The sequence below is a fragment of the Octopus bimaculoides genome, chromosome 2 (assembly GCF_046866305.1).
Source record: "Octopus bimaculoides isolate indiv1 chromosome 2, ASM4686630v1, whole genome shotgun sequence".
Lineage (NCBI taxonomy): Eukaryota > Metazoa > Mollusca > Cephalopoda > Octopoda > Octopodidae > Octopus > Octopus bimaculoides.
The window spans coordinates 124566766-124591665 of NC_142929.1; the positions used below are offsets into that span (position 1 = coordinate 124566766).

At 32.1% G+C, this 24900-nt stretch overlaps 1 protein-coding gene across 1 annotated transcript in view; it reads right to left on the minus strand.

The window, feature by feature from the left end:
- LOC106871078 (EEIG family member 2) overlaps positions 1 to 24666 on the minus strand; it is a 114918-nt gene extending 90252 nt beyond the window's left edge. Inside the window, exon 1 of the mRNA XM_089347639.1 lies at positions 24525 to 24666. Coding sequence (XP_089203765.1) covers positions 24525 to 24587 — 63 coding nt within the window. The 5' untranslated portion in view covers positions 24588 to 24666. The remainder of the gene's footprint in view (positions 1 to 24524) is intronic.
- Positions 24667 to 24900: the final 234 nt, after the last annotated feature.

A 24900-nucleotide genomic window follows, 5' to 3' on the forward strand; every position in this document is an offset into this window, starting at 1 on the left:
AAACCCATCAACACAAAAATCTCAGCTTTAATGTATGTCTGCATATTTTTATATTTGTTGTCCTGAGACCATGTTGGAGGTTGAGTTTGTTCTTTCATAAATATTGGCATAAACAACCTCTTGATATCTGTAAGAATTTTTTCTAGACAAGATACACTAACCAGAAGGCACCAGATCTTTGATGTTATGTAGATATTTATAACCTTAGCTTACATTTTTTACTGAAAAATACTTTTTGGTCTCACACTGGGCCAGTTTGGAGATTCTATCCATTACCTAAATTCAGTTTTTGTCCCTTGGCGAGTCAGGCTCAAAATAAATACTACATAATGCAACTAGTTTATGCATCTTTTTTTACATGTATACAGTAATCCCTCACCATATTGTGGTTCACCTATCGCTGCTTACTATTTAAGTTTACATCGATTTCTCTGTGATGTTGCTTTGCATTTATAATAAAATAAATACAAAGAAATTACAAAATTAATTTTTAAAAATACACAGTACTATTTCTACTTCGCAGATTTTCACCAATCGGGGTGGGGGTACATAACACCTTCAATAGCCAAGGGATTACTGTATCTCAAACAATTCCTTTTTAATTAGAAAGGCCATCTAATCTGAACTTTGTGATATCTTTTCATACCAATACTCCATCTTATAGCATTTATCTAATGTAACAGGTCAAACTATGAACAGCTAGTTAAATCCTTGTCTACTGACCCAATAAAACGAAGAATACCTACAACAAAAAACATGGTACATACTGGTATAATTGTACTCTGGTTTTGATCCATGCTAAATCACTAATATAATTGAATAGAACACAAAATCAACGTGTGTGTGTGTGTGTGTGTGTGTGTGTGTGTGTGTGTGTGTGTGTTTGTGTAGTATATTGTTCCATGACAGTAAGATCAACAAAAAAAAAAGTATTCCAGTTGGTGAGAGATAAATATTTAAGAAACACACTATGTTTTTATATGCTACTATTAGTTTCATGTGCCGAGAGCATGTCAGACAATATTCGTCTGGTGACCTTGCATAATCATCAGGTACTGCCCACATGGCATAATTCATTATGACAAGTGGGCAGTACCTGATGATTGTACTAGGACACCAAACATGTTAAGAATATTGTCTGGCATGCTCTCGGTACATGAAAATAATAGTAGCACATAATATATTTTGTGTTTATTAAATAATATAATACACACATACACACACACACACATATATATATATATATTTCATATCTTATCTAAATTAACTATTGCTTAACCATCTTCTCACACCATCTCCGATGAAGGGATATAATAAATATCCTGGAAACAGCTGTAAGACCTATTTATAAATGTTCTAAAATCTATACAGCCTTGGTTTTTTATCACATTATGAGAAAATTTTTTTTTTTATGCACATGCTGATATATGACCTACATTGGACCCCTTATTTGCATAATCATCAGAACTGGAGCTTAACTATGGTCTATCCAAAGCACTTACTGAGCATTACCTGACACCTTTGGGTCTCACTGACACCATTACCTCTCATCTATACTATATATAAAACAGAGATGTGTGTGTAATCGCTTTTCACGTGAAATCGACTTCACCAAATGCTTCCATACTTGTAATGCATGAATAATTTGACCTCGGATAAATCTTAGGCTCTTCATTTGATTTTTTAATTAAAAATAAATAATATTGCTTTATATTTAAGATTCACTTCTTTAAAAAGGTTCCTCAATGTCAACTTCCGGTATTGACGTAACAACCGCAAAAAGCTTCACTTTCTATTTTGTGTGTGAGTGTGTGTGTTCATGTGTATGAGAGAGAGAGAGAGAGAGAGAGTAAATACTACATACACACCGCTCTCTCATTCTGTCTCACACACACCTTGACTCACTCACACTGTCTCTTACAAACACACACATACATAAATGTATACAAACATATTTACAAAGACACACGTGTGTATGCACGCACGTGCGTGTTTGTAAGAGACAGAGTGTGAGTGAGTCAAGGGCTGTGTTGTCATATGCATACATCCAAAGATATATGTACATTTATGCATGTACGTATACATGACAACAAACCTCTCTCTCTCACTCACACTGTCTCTTACAAACACACACATACATAAATATATACAAACATATTTACAAAGACACGTGTGTATGCATGCACGCGTGCGTGGGGGGGGCTCCACAATCGCCATTTATTTCAATTACTCTTCTGAGGATATTCACGTAAATCATTTTTTTCATTTAATCATCATCATCATCATCATTTAACGTCCGCTTTCCATGCTAGCATGGGTTGGACGATTTGACTGAGGACTGGTGAAACCGGATGGCAATACCAGGCTCCAATCTAATTTGGCAGAGTTTCTACAGCTGGATGCCCTTCCTAATGCCAACCACTCAGAGAGTGTAGTGGGTGCTTTTACGTGTCACCCGCACGAAGGCCAGTCAGGCGGTACTGGCAATGGCCACGCTCGAAATGGTGTATTTTATGTGCCACCCGCACAAGAGCCAGTCCAGGGGCACTGGCAACGATCCCCATTTTAATTTTCGTAAAAGTTTCCAAGTACCAATGAGACTTTTTGGCACATCTTCAATTTTCCCCATTCATGAGAGGCGCCCAACCAGCATTCATCTGAGAGTCCATCTACAGAATGTCCTCAAATTTCTATACAGCATATTTTGCCTTTTCTTCTTCAAGTATATAAGCAACAATTTTATTCCCAAGCAACGCCGGGTGCCTCTGCTAGTAATATATATATATATATATATATATATATATATATATATATATATATATATAGGCGCAGGAGTGGCTGTGTGCTAAGTAGCATGCTTACCAACCACATGGTTCTGGATTCAGTCCCACTGCGTGGCATCTTGGGCAAGTGTCTTCTACTATAGCCTCAGACCGACCAAAGCCTTGTGAGTGGATTTGGTAGACGGAAACTGAAAGAAACCTGTCGTATATATATGTGTGTGTGTGTGTGTCTGTGTTTGTACCCCCAACATCGCTTGACAACCGATGCTGGTGTGTTTACATCCAAGTAACTTAGCGGTTCGGCAAAAGAGACCAATAGAATAAGTACAAGGAATGTGAGAGACAGAGAGAACGACAGACAGGGACGTCTTCCATATATATATATATATATATATATATATATATATATATATATATAAATATATATATATATAAATATATATATATATAAATATATATATATATAAATATATATATATATATAAAAGTGTGTGTGAGTGTGCGTGCGTGCGTGCGTGCATCTTCCTTAATTACAGAGCCAGAGGTAGTTTCAGCCAGGTAAGTATCAAAAGGGCTAAACTTCAGTTTCTGAAAATAAGTCTGTACTATAAAACTTAACTCCTAAATTATAAAACAAAGTAAATTATTGTAGTTTGCCTGTCAAATTATTTAGTTGGCAGCTGGGTTAGGCCAAAGTTTGTTTTAAAAAATTTAGCAAAAATGCAGGCATAGGTGTACGATAAGAAGTTAGCTTCCCAGCCATATGGTTCTGGGTTCAGACCCACTGCATGGCACTTTGGGCAAGTGTCTTCTATAGCCCAGGGCAGACCAAAGCCTTTTATCCATGGATTTAGTAGCAATTGAAAGAAGCCTGTGATATGTGTGTGTTTCTGTATGTGTCTTTATGTATGTCACCCACCATCACTTGACAACTGGTGTTGTTCTGTTTACATCCCCATAACTTAGTGGTTAAGCAAAAAGAAAGCAACAGAATAACTGCCAGGCTTAAAAAATAAACATGTACTGGAGTCAATTTATTTGACTAAAACACTTCAAGGTGGTGCCCCAGCATGGCCACAGTCTTATGACTGAAACAAGTAAAAGAAAAAGATAAAGGGCAGAAAATCTTAGCAGCACTAACTGTAAATGCCCAAGAGAAAAATATTTTGACCTGAATTTAATCATTCATTATTCTAAAAACTCTAAGAAAAATTGAAACCAAAAACATTATGGTTCATGTGGTTGATTAAAAGTAAATGAAGCATAAAACACATGAGCCATGGTCATTGCTTTTTCTCTGTAATGGGAAATTCATTTAGAAAGATAAAGAAACTCAGAAAACAACAAGAAAACTAGACAACTTGTAACAAGTTAATCGAAACTGTTATGGTGAAGTAGAAATATGTCATTCAACTAGGAAGACAATCATAAAACAGACAGTCATTAATTTTCTTTAGAAACATTTGAAATAACAGATAAAAGGTAAATTTTGACTAAGAGGAAATTATTCCATAATGATATGGATGCATTTTCAGCAGACTAAAACAGATAAAAAAATTAATCATTTTTCCTCAACTGATATTTCTTATTTCTTGTAATTAATAAACCCAGAAGAAGCGAAACTTTTAATGAGAATCTAAAACACATTCCAGGAAACTACTCAGACAACACTGAATGGTTCCAGTTAAGTGATTATTATTATTGTTTTTTCTTCAACACAGTATTCCCACTAGTGATGCAGTAGGTGTCACAAACATCATCTTAAGAATATTCCTTTTGTAAGAGCAAATGTGCAGAAAACACACAAACAGCAGGTGTTATTTTTAGGACTAGATGTGTTGCTAAATATTTAAGCATTTGGAATGAATAGTTATATGTATTAAACATTATGAAAACAAGAAAAATACAGTTTTTGTAAACTTTATTGAGTGGAAAAAATGTTTTGAAGTGCCTCAATGTATCTTTTGTACAAAGTTATATAGAGTAACTCTTGTTTTTTTTTTAGGACATATCTAAAAGTTATTTCTTATTTGCTATTTATATTTTTAACTGGTTTCAGTCGTTGGACTGCGGACATGTTGGAGTGTTTTGTCCAGCAGCATGGTTATAGTTTTAGCCAATGATATTTATCTCAATACTTTGTTTTGTACTTATCTATCTATATCTATCTATCTATCTATCTGAATACATGTGAGTGTGCATGTGTGTGCGTGTGCGTGTGTGTGTGTGCATACACACACACACACAAGGTGTGGAGAATAAACTGTCGTCTAAATTATGCAAAGATGAAAATAACACTAACATCTCATTTTAACATATATTTACCAAAATTACATAAAAATATCTTGAAATACTAAAGAATAAATTTATTCAATGAAATCGCCGTTGGCTTCAACCATGGCTTCCAGACGACTTCAGAATCTCTTGCAACTCTTCTGGATGGTCTCCTTGTTTAAGTTGGTGAATGCTACCATAATCCTTGCCTTCAGTTCATCTTTGGTGTTACAAGGAGTCTTGTTGGTCTCTTACTAAACTGTGCCCCACATATAATAATTAAGAGGGGTTACAGTCTGGGGAGTTAGGTGACCAGATGTTAGGGGTGATGCGGTCGCAGAAATTGTCTGACAGCCATGAAAGTTCAACAGCAATATCAGTTGAACTTTCTTGGTCTCACAATGAATCAGTTTCAGGATTCTATCCAGTATTTCAATTCAGTTTTTCTCAATTTCCCCATTTTTCCTAACCTGTTACCGAAAATTGACCTACAGACTTTGCCTGTGGTGATTTCATGTACTGTAAACAAAAATAAAGAAAAAATTGGATCATGTTTTCACTACAAACTTTAGTAACATTGAACATAGTTCATTTGTATTATAATTCAGAATAAATTCCTATTGTAGAGGTTAAGGGTGTGTGTGTGTGTGAATGAGTGTACAAGCATGTACACATACACACACTTAAGTTTTTTATGGTTAAGAAGGTCACTTTACAACCATGTGGTATCAGATTTGATCTTACTGCATAGCATCTTAGGCAAGTTTCTTCTACTAGAGCATCGGGCTGACTAACGCCATGTGACTGAATTTGGTAGATGGAAACTAACTGAGAAGATAGGTAGTTATGTGTGTGTGTGTGTGTGTGTGTGTGTGTGTGTGTGTGTGTGTGTGTGTGTGTGTGTGTGTGTGTGTGTGTGTAAATGAGAGAGAGAGAGACTTTTTATTAATCTTCATTAACAGTACCTGAGTGAAAACAGTGTAATAACAAGTGGGGTGAAAAATACCTAACTTGAAAAACAGGTAAAGGTTGGTAACAGAAAGGACATCTCATCATAGATAAAAAAATCTACCCCAGAACATTTTGTCAAACTCAAGCCAGAATGAAAAACAATCAATATAAGACTATATATATATATATATATATATATATATATATATATATAAATTGCATGTATGTTCATATGTACGCAGACATGTATACATTTGTATGTGATATATAAAGCAAGACATTACCACTCCTTCCTCTCACCACCTATTACATACTCTTTAAGTACCTCATACCTTACATGCCATCCTTTAGACAAACAACTTCTCTAACAGAATGAAACATTTGTAAGAGGGAGCAGTTTTCTACCTGCTATATTATTGCCTTACATAGGGGGGAAATATTTTCTCCATTATTTTCCTTTATGTAAGGTGACATTAATGTATACTAGATGATCTTGGTATTCAGTAAAGGAGCTTCTACATGGCCATTTGATTTGCTGGAAGTAGCAGTCAAGTTTCCCTCAGATCACACTGCTTTTTTTAAACAAAGAATATATTGGACAATTTCATTACTGGTATGAAAATAACATTTAGATGATGAGATTAAAATATTATAAAAAATAAAGTAGTTTATATATAAAAAAAAAATCATTGTTGAAAACATCGTTAAATAAAATTATGAAAACATCATTAAAACTCTTCTATTGTGCAAAGAAAAGGCAGTTTAACTAAAACTACCAATTTGATGACAGTAAATATGGAGTATAAGCTTAACAATATATAAAATCTATCAGGTGTATGATCTATAGCTAAAAAAGATCTATTATTAGAATTAAAATAATGTCTATAAAAAATGAAGTGGTAAGTTTCATTATCATACTTAGCAATTCAGCTGTATTAAAAATTCAAAACATTATGGCCAAATAAATAGAACACCCAACAGTAAACTGCTAAAATAATTCAAACAAATATTTAAATTTGTAAATTCAAACAACCCATACTATCAGAGAAAAGTATTTTTAATGAGAGAAGACATTTTTATCAAAAATTGATAAAGAGAATGGGATGGAAAAACAGTATTTAATTGGGGTGAAAGTAAAGTAGATCAAGGAAAAGGTGAACAAGGTATGATAACTATTCTTGCATAGAGAAAAAATTATTTAAAATACATGAGAGCTTGATAGAGCCATGTATATCAATTGCTATAAAGCATTTTCTTTTTCCTTTTGACAGCTAAGGCAAGAGTAAATTTCAATTTCATATCCACATCACTGCCCTGTGTTAAATCAATTAAGCATGAGTTATAAGCTTACTGTTCTTGAGCAGAAATAAATCTTCTCTAACAACAATAAAACTGCTTTGAAAGGAGCTAGTTGTTTTCTCACAAAATATTCAATGATATTTCATTAGTTTGCAAAAGAAGGCCAGTGTAACATAGCCTTTTCAAATTATCATACAGTAGGGATGAATGTATGTAATAAAGGTAATACAGTTACATCTAATGTGAATTTTCAGAAATTATATAGCAACTTTAAAATATTTACTAGAAAGAATTACTTATTCAACTTAAATAGTTTGCAGATAATCAGTTTATAAAAAATGCAAACTAAAGCTATCAAGTGTAACCATTTGAATGTTTAAGATGTTTTAACAAGTGAACATAATTATAAGCATAGAAAAAAAACACTATCTATAATATTTAAGATCATCCTGGACTAAAGCAGTAACATGGTTGAAAGATTTTTTAATATTTGTGAACACAAAGACAAACATGGCCTGTGATATTTAAGATAACTCTAGAAATAATTTAGAGAGTTTAGTATATTATTTTGTGTAATGACAAAAGGAAGGAAATAGATACCCCATCACCACAACTAGAAAAATAACAGCTCAACAGTCCAATGGATTAGATAAGGTATTTTACAAGGGTTCTAAGAAGTGAGACAGAACAGAACACAGATCTTTTTAAGTTGGAAAAAGATATAATGCCTAAGTTCAACGGATCAGCAACTATTGTGGTAACATAAAAATCAGCAAAATGACAACCTGACAATGTACAGAGTTGGTAAAAAAAGTTGAGAAGTTTTGAAGAATCTTTTTCAATCAAACTGTTCTTCCTAAGATATCATCGTCATCATTTAATGGTCTTCCATGCTGGTATGGGTTGGATGGATCAACAGGATATGGTTAGCCAGATGACTGTGTTAAGCTCCAACATCTGCTTTGACATGGTTCCTACGGTTGGATGCCCTTCTTAATGTCAACCACTTTATAAAGTATACAAGGTACTGTTTTTGTGGAATTGGTACAAGTGAGGTCACTAAGCAATTTGAAAGACAAGAACCCCTCAACTGAGTAGAGGCGTAGTATTGAAAGTGGCTTTGGGCCAAGTAATGAGAGGCTAATGTATTAGTCTAATATTTTGATGATTAAAGAGTGTGTGTCATTCTAACAGTAAGATGAGTATTCCATGGTTGTACCATCCTAAGCTTTGTAAAACAAAATGACTCAAAGACAGAGCAAGGTTTGGTTTTGGAAAGGAAACCTATAGTTATAATGTGAACTTCCCAAGTGAAATCACTCTAATTAATCAGATCTTGCATGTTTGAGTTACGGCATTTGTTGTGATGACATTACACACTAAAATGTGGTGTTGCCATTCTACTTCTAAACTATGAATAATGTTTATGTTTTGGTCTTTGTTGTTTAAATTGTCGGCATTAATCTAGCGGAAATATCATAAAAGGCATTGCAGTTGTGACCAACCTTCTTTCTCTTAGGTATAGTGCATCTTGAAGTTACATTATCCAATGTGTCATTCTGGTTTATCAAGGTGGTAGGATGTAATCTGAGAAAGATATGGCTGCTACTTTCTAGTAACTTGAGCAACCACATAGAGGCTTTGTTTAATGCTGTTGGATTTAACTAGAGTTAGAGTCCACTCACAATCAGAGTTTGTAAACTATTGAAGTAGTCAAACAATATTCTTAGTAATACATTGTTACTGACTAGCCTGAATATTTACAAATACCACAGGAGTGATATTTTTTGATGAAATAAACATGGTGATATTGGGGAGAAAACAAAAAAATCAAGTAAAAGTTATCTCTAATGATACAGACATAAAGCAGAAACGTTTTCTTCCAAATAATAATACTGGAATAATTGAAAAGATTCTCATTTGCAGATTCTGAACTTCTTGTTAGAAGTTATACACACATACATGCAAACAAGAATGCATACATACACATGCATGTGCATACACACACAAACCTACAATCTTTCATTTTTCTTTATATAGAAATGAGAGAAGAAAAGAGAGACTATAGAAAGTTTATGAACCTTGGTGTCTGAGAAAGATAGGCAATTATCAAAGTTCTAGCCAAGCAATAAAATCTTTTATTGAAGCATTTTAATTTATATTTCATATATTTTATTTATCATCAATACTGTAGGTCTCTTCATAATACCAAATCTTTATATTGATATATTGGTAGGAAACTAGGTTTTGATAGTTCATGATTTAAAGGGGAAAATCTTATGTTTACCATTGATTTTACTAATGCTATCACTGCTGAGAAATAACATATCAAAGTATGAAGAAGATAAAAGAGGAAAATGAAATTTTTATACGCATTTCCTTATTAATGACCAGCTGCTGCTAAGAAATTCAGGTATAATGAGCAATAAAAAATATCACATGGAATCTATGTTTGAAATAAATTCTCCTATTCTATAAGTAGCTTATTTAAAAGTAACTCAAATTAGAACTATTATATAAAAAAAAAAAAAACCACTAAGAATATAGTCTATTTTGATACTAAGGAGTTGAAATCAGAGATTCATTTAATATTGTAGTTTCAACATTCAATTTATTCATTGAAATTTCTCACCAGAAAATTTCAGAAATAAATTTATATATTTGAAGAATATAACAAACATAGTTATAAAAAGAAATACATTTGCTTACATGTTAACTCATTGAAGTGACTTGTGAAATTTACAATTATTTTGTTGTTTTTTTTTCTATTCAATACTATGAAGCCAAAATTGAAGCAATATCTAACATCCTGGAAATAAAATTTTTGCAAGATGGGCACTGTTGACATTGGCAGAGAGTATCCATTCTCAATAGAAACCATGTGGTAATAGCAAAGGGATATGGAAATTAATATGGTTCAAGCCTTTCATAAATATTTCTTAATTGAAAATGTTGCCATTTCTTGTCCAGCAGCTTTGTTTTACCATATCTATTCAAAAATGTCATGGCTAATCTTTCTTAAAGTATTAAGTTTTTAGGGGTAGCCTCGTTAACCCACAAATAAAGAATATTTATCCACTAATGCAGTGTTAAGCACTCATTCTCACTGCATCATCGCCACAACTTCTTGATACAGTATTTCTATCACTGTGTACAACTGACTACAAACTGGTATTTCTCATTCTTGTGTCTATGAACATTCGTCTAACTTCTCATTATAGACTCTTTCACCTTCTTCCTCATTATTGTTCTTATATGTAGCACAATCATACATACATTCATATACACACACTTTGTTCTCACGACGGCCTGTCTATTCTGTATACATGATGCACACAGACACACAACATATCAACAAATCTTTCTCTCTTAAACCTTCTATTCGGTTATGTCTCTTCTCTCTTCCCTTACTGACACATCATGTGCATTATTTCAGCCTTCTGAACGGAGCAGTCATTATTAGATGGTTACACCACACATCACCACCAACTGTCTATAAGTGTATGTATATCTTGTAGTCATGAGGAAAAAATTACTGGGCGTCCAAGACTGGCAGGAAGTAGAAACAATGACAGCTTCAAACCAGAAACCTGGCTTGAATGCTTGCAACAGAGTAGACACCACTTAAAAGGTACACAAGATGCCAGGTAGTAGTATTAAACCAGGCAACAGATTAAGCCTGCCATAAACTCTTTAATAATAGGGAATAATCTGCACTTAGCATTAACTGAAAATACTGTTTATAGAAAAGCAGAGCTTTATTTTCTTTTGTGACGTCTTTCTGTAACAATAAAGTGACTCAGATTTGAGGAATGGTTGATTTCTAACATTAGTGTGAGAATAAAATATATCACAACTGCTTAGAACCACAGCAGCTCATATTGTACAGACTTGTATATCTAGGATTACTTTGTCTCTACTCTGTGTATCTAGGATTACTTTTCCCTACCTTGCACATCTGGGACTGCTTTGTATGTGTTGTTCCTTTTGAAAACAGTAAAATATGATGCTATTTCTAGCGGATTGAATTCCCGCTCCAGAATTTAATTGCTGATAGACAACCATTTATGTCAAAATACTTCTGCCACTATAAACATAACAAGGAACCGAGTTGAAAACATTCTTCCTTTTATCCAGACTAGTCAACAGGTGGGATAATCTAACACAGATTGTTAAATATCTGTACTACAAAATGAATAGACAGGAAAATAAGTCTCACACAGCATATTTCTCTGACAACTTTGCAATGTGATGTCTACCTAGGCATTTAAAAATGCACTTCTTTATTCATGCATGTGCATATATGTTTATATGTGTTTTTATATATTTATGCATGCATGCATGACTTTAATGCCACCAACCCAAAGACATGATGTTTGTAAGTATAATAAAAAGTTATGATTAATTCCATTAGGCAACAATGGTAAAAATTCTCCCAGTAAGCTATATCGTTATTTCATTAGCTGACTACAGATGATAATATTTTACCAGACAGCTGGTTACAATATAATACATCATTTATAAAAGTAAAAATAACACAGCAACCAATTGTATTCACTATATTAGTGATTCCGAATTTTCACACATAACATATCTAGTTTTAACAACAAATCTTATAAATAATTGATCCCGAGCAATTAAAACAAAACCAAGCAACCATACACAGGTGTGTGTGTGTGTGTGTGTGTGTGTGTGTGTGTGTGTGTGTGTGTGTGTGTGTGTGTGTGTGTGTGTGTTTGTGTGTGTGTAAAAATTAAAATAAATGTGAACATATAAAAAAAAATTGTGTATGTTATATATATATATATATATATATATGTATGTATGTATGTAATAATGACCTAGTTCTCATAGCTGAATCTATCAAAGATTTAGAGAAGAAAACCTAAAATCAAGAGGTCTCAAAGTAAATCTGGTAAAGACAAACATTTTAGCAAGAAAGAAGAATCTATTACCAACAAGCATGTACCCACATTCAATATACAGAAAAGAAGTAGATAGGAATTCTATATGTTACACTTAATGTAAACTATGAATGAAGTAGTAAAAAATGATGTTTTAGCAGGTACAATTTCCAAGCATTCTGTAGTAGAGGGTTTGATGGGCTGTATTGTTGCAAGTATAAAATTTGACTTAGAAGAGTATCTCCTACCTAGGTTGTAGTTGATACTTTTCAATTTTAGATGCCAGATGAAGCTCAAAGGTCATGTCGTTGCTTCGATGTTGACAACAAAGGGTGTAGGAATGATAATATTGTAATTTGAAGGGGTTCATAGCAACACCAATGCAGAACATAAAAAGGCTTAGTTTCTACAACAACTGAGTATACAGTATCATGGTTTCCATTACAAATTCCAATGACAAATTATTTGATGGATGGTTGGTGTTAGGGAGGGCATCCAACCGTAAAAACCATGCCAAAACAGACACAGAAGGCCAGTGCAGTCTCCTGTCTGGCTAGCTCCTGTCAAACCGTCCAACCCATGCCAGCATGGAAGTCGTATGTTAAAAACGATGATGATAACAAATGTCAGTGAAATACTAAACCTAGTTCCAACATTATTAGTTATAACTTCATTAATTTAAATAATTGCCCATTAGATCATAAGTGGAAACTTCAATATGTTGTATACTAAGCTAATGCAGAAACTGATAACTTTTTAAAACACACACAGGTTATACTACAAATCCCTCCAAAATATGATAACCAGAATTTCTACACCTTTTGTAATCAGAAAATAAACAATACATCATTTTCGAACTTATCTGGAATCAAAAGTAGGAAACTATCTTGAATGGAAGATTTTCTCTTCAGTAAAGTCTTACATCATTGTCATTTTATGTCTACTTTTTCAGGCAGAGTTTACTGAGACTTTCTGTAGCTGGATGACCTTCCTGTCACCAATACTTACCAGTTTCCAAGCAAAATGATATTTTTTTGTAGCCAACATATTTTCACAGAACATTGGAAATGAATGGCATTCATTTACAATACTCATGTGATGTCAAGCCACACACACAATGGGCTTCTTTCAGTTTCCATCAACCAAATCTGCTCACAAGGCTTCGTTCAACTCAGAGCTGTAGAAGAATACACTTGTCCAAAGTGCAACATAATGTGGCTGAACCTAAAACCATGTGGTTGGGAAGCTAACATTTTAACCCCACAGCCACATCTGCATCTTATACTAGCTACAAAAAAGGCCTTGCAGCTATGTACAACAGAAAACTTGGAAATACTCTTTACTACTGCAAAGAGCATAAAAAACAGTGACATTTCAAAACTTTGATCCTAACAGGTAAATATATACAAAACCTCAACATGTACCACTTACAAGTGATTACTAATCATCTATTTCTTATGAACATTTCATTCCTTGTTACTCCATAAATTGAACAGATACACTTGATAGCTTACATAACATTCCTTCTATACAGATATAAATTGCCTTTATTTTCTACACATTTGACTATTGTACTAACCTGTTAAATAACTATAGATTTGAGCATTTTAACCATTTTATCCTATGTGCCAAATCTTTTGAATTAATTACCTATATTTTATCACTTTCTTGTGCAAATACTACTATTCTTCTGATTCTCAACTTATCAATAATATCTCTATTATTAGAATTTACTAGAAATATAGGCACACATTTTTTCTTCTTTATTTTTTTTTAGTTCAACTCTTAGGCTTACCTTACAGTAATTTTACATCACACCTCCAGATATCAGATTAATAGATTAAATTACTAATATAATTTACCTTTTGTATCTCTATATCATGAACATCTGTAATTATATATGCTGCTTACTACCTATTATATTTTTATTTCTCTATCATTTTTCAAACATACACAATATTGAAAAGCTTGCATCCATTCACCTCTAATTTGCTATCATTTGCCTGTGTCTTTTGCTTATTTATAATCAATAAGAATATATTTTTAGCACAACGTGAATATTCATTCTATTATAATCAACATTACACCTCCTTATACATTACTGCATGTAACTAAAATTACATGGTTTTCTTCTCTTGATATTCAACTACTATATACTTATAACTTTCCTATTGCATATTAATTTAACCATCTAGTATATGCACAAAATCTGCCCCTAAAATTATTGACAGATCCTTTGGTTACTCCCTTTATTATACAAAAGAGTATTAAATTTTTAATTTTCTCTTATTTGTTGACTTGGTTCCAAATATTCAAGTGTAAAACTGAACCAATAGTTATTTTTTCAAAATATCTCTAGAAAATCTGTTTATTCATTTACACATTCCTGCTAAAAAAAAATATAAAACTAATCTAAACACCTACCCACTTAATAAGCAAACAGGCATATTGGCTATTTTATTCTTCTGTCTAATTACTGTGAATAACCACAAAAGAAAACTTGAGTCAGTATTTAACATGTTCAGTTATGATCAGAATGTATGTGTACATTTATTTACATGTGCACATGTATCAATAATAGATTTTAGTTTTTGAGATCTATTAGTTTTGATCTAGTTTAACCATCTAGCATTCAGATTACTCTGTCAAATATTAATGCTAATTTATTCACATTGTTTTGAATTCATCATGTATTATCTTGTAGCTTTGAGATTTCAATGTTGCAATTGTTTATTATCAGAATGACATTATAGAGTAATTGTAAGAAGCCAGATCTGGCCAGTTTTAACACAAAACAGGTAAAATATTTGGGCCACATATGGCCACTTTAAATGCTAAAGGATTAACCTGAAGGTATAAATAAAATCAATATTTTATACACTGACATTATCTCAAGAAACATGTTCAATCTTCAACTGCTTTGTAAGCACCAATTTCGATTTCTGTCATAAATTTTTAAATGCTTATTCTTATCTATTTTGCAAACCATTTGTTTTGATATATGTGTCTGGCATTTTATGTAAATATAAAGGGAGAAAAAATAACATAGAAATGTATGTGAGGGAAAAGGACTGAAATGTTAGGATGTCATAATAACAGTTTGGTTATTTTTTAGAGCCATGGTAATAGGAAGTGCCATTTGTGCTTCCTACAAGAGCATCAGTGGTGCAACCAATTGAAAATGTTCTAATCAAAAGTAAATCCAGGTTTAAAAAAAGAAAGAAAAATGTTTTCTAAGCAATGACATATCAATTATAACTGATCACTCCTGAAGACACTATAAAGTTTAATATGTTTAGTAAGGTATCAGGTGCAGTCCAAATATATGAAGTAAGAAATAGTTCTGCAAATTCAGCCATTTTGGAAGACAATAACTGACTTTTGCTGTTTTTGTTTTTTGGAGGTTTTTTTGTAACTTAATAAAACTAATGTGTCAGCTCTTAATCAAAATGAGAACAACACATATATAACTGACCTAAGTTTTATTGGTACTACTTCAGTGTGCAGTCCACCTGGCAATTTACACTTTAGCATGCAGCCTAACCCTAACTGAATCCCTAACCTACATCAAGTCACTTTCATTTAGACTACAGATACAGCAGTAGAATAAAAATCAAGACAGTTTCGATTTCTGATCTTTTGAAAGAACCCAAACCATTTTTTTTAATATCATTCCTAGCATCAATTGTATATCAGAATAAAAATAATTTAACTCTCTTTTACTTGTTTCAGTCATTTGACTGTGGCCATGCTGGAGCACTGCCTTTAGTCGAGCAAATCGACCCCAGGACTTATGCTTTGTAAGCCTAGTACTTATTCTATCGGTTTCTTTCGCCGAACTGCTAAGTTACAGGGGCGTAAACACACCAGCATCAGTTGTCAAGCAATGTTGGGGTGACATACACAGACACACAAACATATACACACACATACATACATATACACATATATATATATATATATATATACAATGGGCTTCTTTCAGTTTCCGTCTACCAAATCCACTCACAAGGCTTTGGTCGGCCTGAGGCTATAGTAGAAGACACTTGCCAAATGTGCCACACAGTGGGACTGAGCCCTTAACCATATGGTTCATAAGCAAGCTACTTACCACACAGCCACTCCTACGCCTAACTGATTAAATAAATACAAAAATAGAGGAGTATATTTGAAGCTGAGTTTGTGATAGATAAACCAGAACTTCAGGGATTTAAAATTTCAAATTACTATAGCCATTGCAACCTCAATACAAATTGAGCACACCATTCTGAAATACATTTTACAGTTTTCCTAATTTAAAGTTTTATCATATGGCATAGATCACTTTGCATTTTTCTTACTTATACATGTTTGTGTACCCCTAAGTGGATGTAAAGGAAATGGCTTCTCTTGGCTTTAAAATTATGTACCTCAGCTGTGAAACATATTGCTGCAACTGAATTCAACGATAATTGTTGTGGTAAGCAATTAAATAGAATATAAATTCATTGGGTTTCCCTTATCTTACAACTGACACCTATTAATCATTTTATCATTCCATTAATCCTTTCTAAAAGACAATATAATCCATTGCACCTTTAGAATTACTACAAGGGACAAGAAGTAGGTATAAAACTGTTTGACGCACCTACTTTTAGTATCCTTAATATCAACCAAATACTTTACTAAGGATAAAAACAACTTTTATTTCAGACATTGACAAATCAAGAATGAATACGCAAGGTTGAAAATATAAGCCTGGACTAAACTAGTTTTTGTATTGAATTTCTATGTTGAAATTTTAACTCAAAAAATATCTCAATATAAAAGAAGCCAAGACCAAGAGAAAAGGAAGAAAAATATAATGATAAAAAAATATATTTAAAGAAAAATTTTATATTTTACTTTCTCTAACATTATCAACACTAATTACACACTGATGTCAACAGCATTCTAATATATTTTTTGAGAAAAATTTTCATTTGGGAAACTGCAATTGAACAAGTCTCAAAGCTTAATTTATAACACAACTATATATATATGTTATAATGACCATGAAAGTTGAAATTTAATTTGACTTTGTTTTACGAAAATAGTACCCTAGATATTATCAAATTACATAAGATATTACATAAGTTGGAGAAAGAAAAATAATGAAAAAAACTATATCAACATTTTTGATTACAGAAAAATTCTGTTCAACTAATGAATTTCCTATTTCAAATGGTTTTGAAAATGAAATTTTGGAGAGAAATCAGTAAATGAAAGAGGTGATGTAAAAAAAATATAAAGCGCCATCAAATCTGAAAGTTGACTCAAAGGCCAACAGGTAGAAATTATTGATGCATCTGAATTAGGAAATAGTACTGATAATAGATTACAAACTACAATTGCAGTACTAAATTCTATATATAGATACATATCATTTATTAAATATAGAAAACATAAGCTTTTGGTTTGAGGTTTTTCCATCTTAATTCCTTAATTATTTCCAACCATTATAGGCCAAGAAGACTACTTGCCATGCAGAGATTATAAAGGAAAAGGTCAGAAATGGATAGACTAAGGTCATTAGAAGGAAATACCAGCAGAAATTACAGTAGACTGATTATATGTATAGAGTCAGAGTGGAAAGAGTGTGACAGAATCAAGAAACTAAAAACAAAAAGAGTAGGATAGGACAAAATAAGAGTGAGAAAGAGATATTAGGAGGAGGATATATCAATAGACATGGGTATGTACAAAAGAGAGAAGAATGAATGAAAGATAAAAATAAATGAGAGAAAAGTAATGAAAAGATGGAAGTGAGAAAGATGAATACGAGAGAGGAAATAAAATCAATGAGAATGGAGGAGAAGAAAGGAGAAAATGAGAGGAATTGAAGAAGAGAATAAAGTCAAGCAAAAGCATAAAGTAAAATTTAAGTTTTAATCTGCAATGTGTTCTACTAAAGTAGTTCACCTTTAAGCTAAATTCTCTCTAACAAAAAAAAAAAAAAAAAAAATTACACTAAAATTTCATTTCCATCTTTGCTAATTGTTTTAATTATCTAACAATATGATTTAATTCATAGAATATGTCTGCTGTTTTCCAAATTAACAATTACAATCAAATTTCATTTGTGAATCAGTAATGTAACCACTTTTTTTTCAATGCAATAATATTAATAACCATTTGTAATTAGATACAAAAAAAAAAAAACAATGGCAAAGACATTTTTAAAAAATAGTTTATATTTACAGTAAACATAGAATGCAATATTTATCTCATGTTCAAATTGTATTTATAATTCCTTTGAAAAATTCCATAAGTTTATCTGATTCAATACATAAAAGGTAATATAATCAAATAGATAAGCTTCCAGATTCTACATTTATAATTTACTATGGTGTTTTAAAGTGTTTATAGACAGGAGATCTAATTAATCTATTTCCATTTCCCATGATATAGAAACAGAAAATAGTTTCAGCAAAACAAAAATCTAGTTGTTCAGATGACTTAACTTTTCATGGAAGTACAGTCTTTATGGATCACTGTTTCATTGAAAAGAATAATTTGATACAATCAACTATGATTTATCATCTCAAGAGATTAAATTCAAAATCCTTTTCTTTTTAAATGAATGAAGACCAGATTAGACTGGATCAACAGCACTACATTTAAGTAAATTTAATATAGAAGCTTTATTCTTAAATTCTACCTGGGTTTTATATAAAGCTGAAATTTATATTTCCTATTTTGTCAGTTGAGAAATTTTTCTGCTCATTCAATCATTATTACCATTGAATAAGAGAAACGAATAGACAACTTTTATTTTCAGTTTATTAACATCAAAAATATTAATGGAAATGTCTTAAAGGAAGAAAATGAAATAGTCAACTACATTTTTATTTAAATTTGTTTACTCTAAAATTTAGAAAATTACATGATAATTGCTGCATTGAGTCAACTAACTCAACTTCTCAGTGAAGATTACAGCAGGAAATGGCAAAAAGTTTTAGGCTCAATAAATACCAGCAATGTATTGTTGAATGGTTTTGATCAGAAATATATCTTTATCTATCAATCTGTCTTCACACTAAAGAAATAGCTAATATATTGAAAACTAAGAGTGAGTACAAAAACACTATATACAAAATAACACAAATATAAATTAAGCTAAATAAACTATTGAACTTAATAAAAAGTTTTACATTTATTGCCAATTGGCATACTTTGAAGCAAAATATAAAACTGACCATGGTAGAAACACTCAATAGCTGACAGCAGAATACCATTCAAATTACATCAAAGTATAGACATCAATTTGAAAACAAAAATAGAAGTTTCATTTCAGATTTAATAATTAATGTCATAAAAAAATAAATGAAAAGCAATAACCCCATTAATATAATGCAAGAAAAATCTTTCCATTTGGCAAATTGACCATTCCCATTTGTAATGTGTATATCTGTATGTGTATATATAAATGTGTGCATGCTGTGTACTTTTTGCAAATGTGCTATAAGTATATATGCATGCATGTTCACATAACCTTTTACAGATTTGGCAAAACATCAAATCTTGAAAACTTTATTAATTTAATTCTTTTTTATTTCGATCTTTTAATCCGTTTTCTGTGCTAGCTTCAGTTGTTTGGTTCTGAAAGCTTGAATATTTGTATGAATTTATTGTGAACATTATTTAAATTTCCTTTCTACCACTAACTTCTTAGTTTTTATAAAATATGCAGATACATTTTCATCATGATTAACTAAATGAAACAAATTTTAAATCACGGGTTATGGCCATGAGAATCTTAAAACTTGCATAATATCCTTATAGTATGTAAAAAAGAGTGACTAAACCTACTACATTTTTATGATGTCTAAGAAATAAATTACAGAATAGTGTTTCTGTAACTGCACATTATATGCATAACTACTAGCTGCATACTACCTAATGCCTTACCAATGACTGTTAGCATTAGTTGTCAAAATTGTGCACCAGACTTGAAAGAATTACATAAATCAAACATGCTCTACCTTACAAGAGTATTGCTCTTTTATATTAATATGTAACAATAGTGGTTATATGATTGCACAGTCTTTTGTTAGAACAGTCCAGATGTCAAGATGCTAGAAATCAACAGAAATAACCAGCATAAGAATATATAGTGTAACATTTCTTAAAATCTTACAGCATTGGAATGTTAACTCAGCATTTTCTAGAAACACAGATGTCACACTGAAATTTAAATCCTACTCTATGTCAAAAGTAAAATGTCTTTCAGCGTTTAAAACTTATTTCTTGTCAATCCTTAATTTCTTTAGTTAATTCTAATAAGCCAGTTTATTCTCGTGAATGATAGCAAGCTATGAATGGCAGTTCCTCCTTGCACTGCCACAGAGTAATGGAGATGGTCATACCATTAAGTGTCACGTGCAGAGATAGTGCCATAACAACTCAACAGTTAGGACAATCCTCTTTCAAAATTTTCAAGCAAGCTTCAGAATTATATCCTTTCACAAAACTAACTTCAAGTACCAAAATGATGTTGACATTCATTTAAATATTTCTAAAATCGTAACATGTCTAACAAAACATGCTTATGCTAAATGACAGGTAGCTTTATTTACCAAGTTTCAATTGACACAGTCTTCCTTTAGAATACTTTGTTGAGGCAAAAATAAAGTAATTAACACCTATTACTTTGTTGGATTTTGTACTACTTTTAATCTATACTTAAATAATGCTTGGCACATTCAATAGTTATGATTAGATAATTAATAAAGGAGCTAAGTTTATCTAGAAGTTAATTATCCAGCCTAACTGAGAAAACTACAGCATCTTGATTACACTGGAGGCATTCCAATATCAACATTATAATCAAATATGCAAGCTATGTTAACAATGTTGTTTTACTTGAGCAGACAAAACAACTGATAAGAAGAGAATAACAGATCATTACATCATTTCTGCCAAATAATAACTGAAACAAACAACTGATTTAGAGATTGGGGGATGGGGGCAGACAGAGAGAGATAGTGAGAGAGAGAGAAATATAGAGAAAAGACAAGAGTCAAAGAAAGAGGGTGAGAGAGTGTCATTTTATTCAACAGTGTGTGTGTGTGTGTGTGCGTGCAGTATATACAAGAATGTGTTTGTTTTTTCCATGCAATAAGACTAATATGGACACAATTCTCTAAAAATATTATAATCGATATTTTGAGTTACCAGACATTCAGTTTTGCCATTGCATAAAAGCATTTGAACGAATATCTATCACAGCAATGAGGAATTAGATTAAAGAAATAATAGGAACATAGTTCTGATCTTCACAAATATATACTTAGTCGTTAGTCTTGACCACAGTATACAGTGCTCGAACTTATTTTATTGTGCTTGGAATGGAATTTCAATTCAGAAATGTAAAACACTTAACTAACTTGAAATGTAAAACACTTAACTAACTACCATTGCCAACATCAATTACTGTATTTACTAATAACAATTAATGCAATAAGTTCAAGGTCTGTGAATTGTAGATGAAGAGAACAAACACTGTAAGTCTGAAACTTTCCTCTAAACTATTATAAACTAAATGAAATGAATTGAAATTGCTCCAACTGGAAATCAAAGCCATATAATGAATTTGATTTGCTAGAAGATCACCTCTGCTTGATGGTATCTGTGGTACTTATTAATAGAGTATATTGGTCAATGATAATTTTGCTTCATGGAATTAATGATGTCAACAAAAATATTAACAGAAATTACAAAAATGTACAAAAATTATTTAGTGGTTTAAAGACTAACTTAATACAACAACAATTCAATGAATGACAAGACTAATAACCTATAAGGGTATGAAAGGAAAAAATATTTAGTTATTGGTAGTTATAAATTTGATTGCTATGACTAAAGTATCATCATATCGCACTAATGATATATCAATAAACCAACAGAGAAGTAAAAGAATAATTTAATATTGAAATTAAAGACCTTAAGAGCTCAGAACATGACCACATTTTATGACCACATTTACTGTCCAAACTATCCTTAAACGCATCAGGATGAAACAACATAGAACATTAATCTCTTTGAACAAGCACAACATACCTGATTGACCCAGTACAAAACTACACATGAAATGGATGGAACAACAACTGCACTAGGTCTGAATTTAATATTAAATTGTGAACCACCTCTCAGTGTGCCCCAATGAATATATACAATAACCATGTTTACCGTGCACGTCATGTATTCTGCAAGAATAGGCTGAATGGCAAAATAGGCACTGCATACCCTAAAATACTGTCCCATACTGTCAAGATAGAATCCATAGGATGTTCCAAGAGTAGAGTGAAGAAGAGAATACACAAATAAAAAAACTATAAGCCTGCCCCTAAATATTTTATTTGCTTTTTCTATGTTAAAGAAAAAAAATGACTCAAACTATTCAATAACAACTTTACATAAGCACCTACATTTCTGCTAACATTTCTTGAACAAACAAGTTCAGGAAATACATACGGGATAAATATGCATTAAGCAGAGGATTAATAAATATCCTGATTTCTGAGTTTTTAAGGAGAGAAGCTTTCATTGTCAAAATGCAGCAGTAATTTGTGTACCATATTGTGGCATACAAGTGGAGCTTTTCAGGCCAAAATTTACAGCCAAAAAAGGTAGATCAACTTATACTCAAAAACCACTTTGGAGGACCAACAGAATTTGGATAGAGAATAACAAATGTTCATCATTCTTATCCACACCATTTCAACCAATCACACCTCCTTTCTGTAGTTTCAGCCATTGCCCCTTTTTCCCTTCTCTGCTATACACCTATACACCATTCTAAGCACCTTTCCTTTCTGCTCTCATTCTCAATATCTTCCCATATCTACTTTCATAACTCACATATGCCCCTTAAGCATCCCTATCTCTCCCTCCCATCAGCTCCCACACCTTACACAGAAGTCTACTTCTGTTCTCCTACCTCAGCTAACCTATATCTCCCACCTTACTCCTCTGCATATTGGTATTTCCCAATATCAGCACCCCAACCTTTGTTCTTCACTCACTACAATAACCTCTGCTTCTACCAGTTTATTACTTCCTCACTATTATGAAAGCATCTACTCTCTCATCTCCTCCCATGATCCACCATCCTTGTCTTCTATGCTCAACTTCTTGTTCTTTTGAGAGTTTGCTCTAGCACCTATACAGAGAAGATATATAGCCAGAGGAACCACAAATCTTCTCTTATTTCCTTCAGCCATATATCTTCTCTATAGCAAGAGACCAATGCATGTCTATCTAGCATACTTCAGCCTTTCAGCACCTGGCATACAGCCACTCGTCTTCAACTTCTCCCAAATATTTCTTCTTAGTAGTGGGAGCTTTTTCCTCCCTTTCCTTCTCCTCCTCTGTTCTTTTCTGTCTTCCAAGTTACATGGCAACTTTACCATTGCCAGTGACACAAAAAGAGCACCCAGTAGTCTGTAAAGTAGTTGGCATTAGGAAGGGCATCCGATTATAGAATCCATGCCAAAGATGACATTGGAGTTTGACAAAGCCCTGCAGCTCAGTGGTTCCTTGTTAAACCATCCTACTTATGCCAACAAGGAAAATGTATATTAAATGATAATGATGACTGAAAAATACAGTAATCCTTTTACTTATATCAGCTTGAGGAAAAAGACATTCTACAATTGTTTTTGTTGTTAATGATAATAGGGGCTAATGCAACTGTTGATGATGGAGTAGATTCTGTTGAGGCCATCACTGATGATATTAGGATTAATGATAATGAAACTGATGGCAATGATGATAAATTACAAGTAGATAGCAAATGTCTTACAGGTGAAGAGAGTATTTCTTTTTTTGTAATTTTAAATAATTCTTTATGAATCACCTTACATCCTGTACGGTTTTCAAGTTATAATGGGCCTATAAATCGTTCTCCACAATATTTTAACAGATTTTATACAAATCCCTATTTGTATCCCTTTAAAGATAATTATCAAGTAAAAGAAAATAGCACCTGGCAGGATTATCATCTGTAAAGCAGTATAAAACTATAAATACAGCATGCACTCATAAAATGAAGTAAAAAGTTGATAATTCAAATAAGATCTTTTTTTTTTTGTGCTGTTTTACATCCATAAAATAGCAATAATTTTTGTTTTTAAGCAAGTAGGAAATGATTCAGAAAATTACTACTAGTTTTTTTTTTTTTTTTTTTTTAGGTGATGGAAGTGTGAAATGGAAAGAAAGAGAGAGAAATGATGGACAGATTTAAAAGATTAATGACAGGAAGTAAGTTATGATAGCATTTCAAGATGTTTACCTTCCGTATTGATACTCTGCATATACAAGGTTCCAACACTACATTCGAGGCATTTGCTGTCATCTTGCAGAGGAAGCAAAATTGGCAACCCCATTTTACACAGTTATTTGCAAGTTCAACTCTGAAAAATAAAATGAATAAATAAATATTATATATGTGTGGTGGTGGTTGGGGGGGGGGGGGGGCACTGAATTTTTACATTTTATGAACAAAAAGGTAAAATTTAAAAAAATGAAATGCATCAACTTCATTTGCCAAGTATCTGAACTTTAAAGAAATGAGGGTGAGTACAAAATGGAGAAGAAAACATTGAGAAAATTATTTATTTTACATAAAATAATCCATATTAGTTCATTTACTGCTGAATATTATCTGT